At 49.4% G+C, this 6,546-nt stretch overlaps 1 protein-coding gene across 1 annotated transcript in view; it reads left to right on the top strand.

The window, feature by feature from the left end:
- ZGPAT (zinc finger, CCCH-type with G patch domain) overlaps positions 1–5,840 on the top strand; it is a 7,833-nt gene extending 1,993 nt beyond the window's left edge. The window contains exons 3-6 of the mRNA XM_009328424.1: positions 519–677; positions 1,740–1,871; positions 2,711–3,128; positions 3,594–5,840. Of these exons, the coding sequence (XP_009326699.1) occupies positions 519–677; positions 1,740–1,871; positions 2,711–3,128; positions 3,594–3,732 (848 nt within the window). The 3' untranslated portion in view covers positions 3,733–5,840. The remainder of the gene's footprint in view (positions 1–518; positions 678–1,739; positions 1,872–2,710; positions 3,129–3,593) is intronic.
- The last annotated feature ends 706 nt before the right edge of the window (positions 5,841–6,546 follow it).

The raw sequence follows: 6,546 nt of genomic DNA, 5'->3' as shown, positions 1-6,546 counted from the left end.
GTCATTAACTGCCCCGAAAGGGAAGAGGCAGGTATTGCAGGAATTTGCATGCATATTAGGTTAGAATTGCAATAATCTGCTCTTTTTTTAAACAAAAGCCAGGGGAGCTGGCCCTGCCCATCAGCTGCTGAGACAGGCTTCCCCGTGTCCTGGGAAGGGTGAGGGTTTATTCTCTTTTTCCATCTTTCTTTGACTATTATTAGGTCAGAGGGGAGCAAGTCTAACTTTTCTTTAATTCCATTTCTCAGCAGCCCGTCTTTCTTCATTTTTAGAAATAAACTTCTAAGTATCAACACAGGCACTGTGGAAGTAGCTTTTCATTGCAGTGGGTGCTTCTCCCTCCCAGGCAGAAATCTAAAGCACAAAGAAAAAACAGATTTTTTTTAAAACAGGTGTTCCTTGGGCCTTCCCCCTCTCCCATGTGGTTCCACCGGAGCTACCTCTGTTTTAGAAAGCCCTCTGCCAGTTGCGTCTTGGAGACTTTCTTGAACTCTTGTTCCTTGCTTCTCCTTCTGTAGACATCGACAGTGGTTACTACACTGTGAAGTTTGATTCCCTGCTGCTCAAGGAAGCTGTTGTGGAAGGGGACAGCGTCATTCCCCCCCTGCGAAGTGAAGATGGTGCCTCATCTGCCGAGTCTGATGAAGACAGTGTTGATGACTCTGGTTATGCTAAAGGTAAGAGAGGGGAGGGTGTGAGCGAAAGCGACTTGGGATCTAGGTCTGCCTTTCTCTGGGACCTACTGAATTACTCTCCTGGAGCTTTCGTTGTAAGTGCCTCACCTCTGATGAAAGAGCAGCGCATCTCTTTATATGTTGCCGAAAGAAAGGGAATGGTAATTAGCTATTAAGTTACAATTGCAACCTAAAAATCTTTGTTTTATGCAAATTACTGGGCTAATGAAGGTTGGAGGTTTCCATGGGAACTCCCAACATGGGAAAGTAGAGGGTGTGATATTTTAGAGCCGAGTTCCAAGCTCTGAGTCTGTTTCTTATGTGGCTGGCTGAGTTGAGCTAATAAGTGCATCGGGAGACTTCCTCATCTCTGGGATCTCCGTGTAGCTTCATGACACAAGAGTACGAGCCCCCAGTAACTGAGTGTTTGGTCCCTCCAGTGCCTCGGTGAGGTCGCAGGAACAGCCATGCCCTGTTTTACTATTGAAAGCTGACACAGAGAGAGCCCAAGTGACTTCTCTGAGATGACGCAGACAGCACTGTCCCTGTGCTAGTGCCACAGTTACGTCACAGGGACGAAGTTGTGTCCTAGAGCTCTTTAATTTAGCCTAATAGAGATTATTGGATCCTAATAACACAAAATTAGTATAGTGGCCTAGAGGAGCCTCATACCAGAGACATGAGCTGGAGGCACAGAATAAATACTGCATGCCACAGTGCCGAATTTTACTCTGATGGCATATGTCAGTCTGTGTGACCATCCTAGAAGGAAGGAAAGGAAGCATAAAAACTTCTGGATGACTCTGCCTGAAACTATGAGATGGTATGTGCATGAAGTCAAGCGAGAGCTTTCATTTAAGTAACTCGCTATGCAGTGTTTGTAAAAGGTGACAGCTCAGTAGGAACCGAGTAAGGCTGAAGGAGCTGCTGAATGATTCTAGGGTGAGGGAAGTACACCATACTGCCTTGTGAGGGGGTTTCATGCTGTGTGGGTGCCCCAGATGAAGGTTTTGTGTTAGCAGCTTTGTTTCTGTGTTTCACTGATTCGTCTCTTCCGTGCCACAGTGATAGATTCGGGAGTTCCAGAGAATGGGGAATGGACTCCTGCGTGCAGTTCCTCTTTCGGTGGCTGGGAAGCCCATACTCGTGGTATCGGCTCCAAACTGCTTGTGCAGATGGGATACGAGTTTGGAAAAGGTAAGGGGAGAAGGCGGTCCTGGTGCTGTGAGAGCCTGACTGCCTCGTCACCTCAGTCTCGTGGTGGGTCCTAAAGCTAGTTAAGAAAAACAAGATTTTCTGGATGAAGCTAAAACTTTTCTTTGCTGAAGGGCCTGTTAGATAAGGCTCAAGCTATGTGATGAATCACACCTGCGTGGAAGTGTCAGAAGGAAAGGAGGAATAGCTATTTAATCGAAGTACGGGCATATGTGTTCACCAGCCCCTGTATGGTAATAGCAAAAATTGGAGGCATTTGGAACCATGGTCAAGTTCATGATTAAAGCCGTGAGAACTGTTGTATGAAGTGTTCAAAGGCTCTGGGTAGAAGGGAACTGATCTGTGAAGCTTCTGATGTCTGTGTAAAAGCATCTCCTGGCTCTAGATGCAGACTTCAAAGCCTGCAGAACTAGCTTCTCACTACACAAATCGTATGGAGCCTTGGGGGCTTTAGGAGGGCAGTCTGCTACTTGCATTTCTCTCTGGTCCTCCCAGAGGAACCAAACCAGTTTTAAGAAGAACCTGGCTTGAGAAGCTGAGAATGTGAGGCTGAACCTAGTTTCACAGAAACCGGCCTGATGGATGGCCTCGGGCTTTTTATCGCATATCTTCTGCTCTAGAAGGCTCCTGTCGCAGCATCCGCATCCACCATGCTGTGGCTTTTGCTGCTCCCCTTGACTTCGATGGCAGTCATCGCTTTTTGTACCTCGAAAGCCTGTTTGCCTGTTCTAAGCTTGTTACTGTCAGCGTGAACTTGCGGTGGGAGGTGACTCAAGAGGGGATGTCCTCGCTTGCAGTAATCACTTGGTGTCTCTCCTCAGGGTTAGGGAAGAATTCTGAGGGCCGAGTGGAGCCGGTGCAGGCTGTGGTACTTCCTCGAGGGAAGTCCCTCGACCAGTGTGCTGAGGTGCTTCAGAAGAAGAAACAGGGGAAGCTGGACCCAGGCAAACCGAGGAAATGCCGAGCAAAGGGAAGCAGCTCTGGACAATCCCCTGCGGGCAGCCGTAAGCCCCCCCGCAACGTGTTTGACTTTTTGAATGAGAAATTGCGAGGGAAGAGCACTGGGGAGAAGGCTGGAGGGATGGCACTGCCAGAGAGGAACAGCAAAGAGATCTACCATGCTAGCAAGAGCACCAAGAAAGCCCTGAGTGTCCGCCTCTTCCAGACAATGGAGAAGATTGAACAAACGCAGAGGGACATCAAAGGAATCCAGCAGGCCCTGGCACGCAACATTGGACGGTAGGAAAGCATTCTTTTTGGGACTGCAGGATGAACTGAGAATTCTTGGCGCTTCTGGGAAGGGGCGGGCTTGACATGAGGTATAGGAGGAACAAGTGGAACATGTCTGGATGAGACCTAAGGGGAAGTGGAGGAGAGACTGTAGCGTGTGCTTCAGACCAGCTTGGACACTGGCAGGTGTGTCTGGGGTCCTTTGGCTGGAATTCAGCCTGTGGCGAAGAGAGGAGCTCTCTGAGGAGAGGTACTGGAGTCCTTTCCTTCTCATGCCCGCCTCTGCGGCATTGCTGTTGAGCATCACAGGAGGACGTTTTCTAGCCCAGATTGTGCTGAGCATCAGGTTCTTCCTGGCTTTCAGCAGGTCACTTGCGCTAATCCCGCAGGAAAGGGCAAACCCTCCTGGGATGATGGCAAGCCTTTTCATCTTATCGTGCAGGATGACATTGCCCTAATGCTTTTTGCTTTCAGGCACAGCGTTGCTACAGCTCAGTTGGAGGAGAAGCTGGCTAATGCACACAAACAGCTGGGGCAGCTGCAGGCCCAGGAAGCCAGTCTGCAGCGGGAGCAGAAGAAGGCAGACACGCATAAGAAGATGACTGAGTTCTAGTCTCTGAGGAAGGCGTTTGACTGCAGTGATTGTCCTTCTAGCCAGCCCCAGTGCTCATGGCCTCAGAGCCTGGGTGGGCCATCCTGCTCCTCTGGGCCTCAGGCTGCCCAGCCTGAAAACTGGGCTGAAAAGCAGCGGTTTCTAAAACTAGATGCTTCTGAGGTCTGCTGGGAGGGGGAGGAGTACCCATCCGTCCAGCCCTGAAAGCATTCAGTAAGCCTGAGCCTTGTGTGAGGACTGGCTACAAGAAATAAGATTCTCTGCTCTCTTGCACACTTCTTCCCTCCGTTACCACTGCAGTTGCACCTCCATCCAGAGTCTGTAGCTCCTTGGGTGATAACGTTGCTGGCTACGAACCAGCTGAGGAGGGGCTTTGAAAGCCCCACATCCTGCCATCAACTGTGGCTTGTGTTTGCAGCCAACTGACGAACACAAGTGGAGGCAGGGTCCCGAGCACATTCCGGCGAAGCAGAAAGGGCTTGTGCTGGGTGAAAACAGCAAAGGCAAATTGCTTCAGCTGCTCTCTACCTTCTGGTTTTTTGCTATGGGATTTATCTGAGAACTGAGTTTTTTGGGGAGCAGTTCCTTGTAGCCCTAGTGTGATGAATAGACAGAAAACTGGCAGCTCAGAGGTGGGTGCTAGTGGCTCAAGCATCAGATTTCATCAGTTTGGCTGCGAGAGTATCCCTAGGACATCCCTAAGCTTAAGTCATTGACTTGGCCTGGAAAGCTGCGTGATTCCACAAGTAGAGTGCCAAAGCTGGGGGAATAAGACTGCAGAGTAACAGATTCTCAAACTTCCTAGCTAGGAACAACTCCACAGGGGACCTTGTGATTTTTGCCATCATTACTTGAGTTTTTCTGTCCTAGGTGGCTTGCTGAACACAGGTCCTGCTATTAAAAAACCTCAGGACCCAGATCCAGGTCGGACTGGGCCCTGGATGAGCGCAAAGATCAGGAGGTCTGTATGTGCCCAGCATCCAGCCCTGTCTGTGGGAGAGCTTCAGGCTGTGCTGGAAGCAGGCCAAGCAAGTGAAGTGCCCTTCCCTGCAGCGTGGAGAGTCTTTGGACAGGAAGGATGTTTTCTCCCCTAGGTTATATTCTGCGTTGGTGGCAGCCAGTCCTTGCCCCAGAGGAGATGGTGATTTCATCAGACTCTGTTTCTGGTGGGACTTGTGCATTGTAATGGCTTTTTAAAAAAAAAAAAAAAAAAATTGTTTGCAATTTCATGCCAGTATCTTAAGGACACATATTTTTCTTAATTTAAGAAATCGAGTTCCTTTTATTCTGTGAGTCATTTTTCTGATGAAAAGTTTTGCTCCTTTAGTACAACCTTTTTTTATCCATTCCAAAGAAACTTACGATGCTGTCAGCCTGGGCAGGGCTGCGCCTGCTTGTAGGGTCAGGCTGCCAAACTAACCAGAAAATCTAAAGCTGAAGGAGATACAATCGGAGTTGTTCAAGTCATGTGGGATTTAGCATTGCTGCAGACACACCTCGGAAAACACAGAGCGACAGCAAAAGTAAGCAAGATCAATGTCTTCAGGAAGCCTGTTAGAGTGACTCTCTCCTCTTGGAAAGCACTGGGATCCTTCTATGACGGGCACCGTGACGATGTGAGAGGTGGCGTGGGCTGCCTTGAGCACTTCAGCATCCATCGGTTTCTAACTAAATTGGCCGTATCATCTTCATTGTTCTGAATCCGTGTTCTCACGCACTGGGCTTAACTCGAGGGTTTAACAATGGTTGCTCAGTGCCCTTCCCTCACAAATGGCTGTTTGTTTCGCACACTCAAGTGTTGAGTGGTGACAAGGATTAATGTGCCCAGCTTAGCATGGGTGCTTGCTGAAGTGGCCTATGGCTGGTGAGCTGAGCCGGGCAGAGAAATTTCTCGGGTTTGTTTTGTGCTCTGACACTATTTAACATCATCATCTCTTTAAGAATTGCGTGTATTAGCCCTGTGTCTCAGCTAAGTCGTATTCTGACCCTTCCTTGGGATTTCCACAGCCTTACTTGTCAGACTCCTGTCAGCCTTCGAATGGCTGCTGCCTCTCACCCAAGACAGTTCACGTCCCTGGTGAATAAAGTTGGTTTTTATTTTTTCCCTCTGCCCTTGTAAGGCGTTGGTTCATTTGCAAGGTAATGATGACGTGTGGCAACCCATTCTTTCCTTATATTCACCTGCAGATAGAGAGCTGGTGCTAAAACCAGCTCGGTGGGAAGCGGAGCGCGGCAGAGGGTGCTCTTGTGTGCTGGGTGCCTGCAGAGCCCATCTGCAGCGCTGCTCGCAGCCAAGGCGGGGAGAAACCCAGCCTGCCGTTGGGTGAAGCAACCACCTCTGCAGGCCAGGAAGCGAGCTGCGGTGTGTGCTGCGTGGTACCTGCTCAGAGCTGTCTGCTCTAGAAGGAGCTAAAGAGGAGCGGGAGAGCTCAGATCAAGATGTCTGAAATGTTCGGGAACCCCTAATTAGGAATAACTCCGGGATAAAAGAAACGAAATTCTCCGGGTTGTCTGGCAAGGAAGGGAGCATGATCGGATTCCCGCTCTTCACACTCGCCAGCTTTTGAGTTTCTGCAAAGTAAGTGGTGGTTGCTTTCTTGCGTGGCAAACTTGGGTATCTGCAACTAAACCAGGGGTTGAAAAATACTTAAAAAAAACCTTGATCCATATAGAAACCGCAGCGTTACCGGAGATGCTGTTGCAGCTAGCTAGACTGGACAGGCAGGATTCCTACACTGCAGCGGGGAAGCATCGGCTGGGTTAAACTTCGTCGGCTGCGAGGAGGGCTGCAAGCTTTGTGCTGCTTAATGCTTT

Source organism: Pygoscelis adeliae, unplaced genomic scaffold (genome assembly GCF_000699105.1).
Source record: "Pygoscelis adeliae isolate BGI_AS28 unplaced genomic scaffold, ASM69910v1 Scaffold287, whole genome shotgun sequence".
NCBI lineage: Eukaryota > Metazoa > Chordata > Aves > Sphenisciformes > Spheniscidae > Pygoscelis > Pygoscelis adeliae.
Note: the sequence above shows the minus strand (reverse complement) of the source record. Positions and strands in the feature narration are given on the sequence as shown.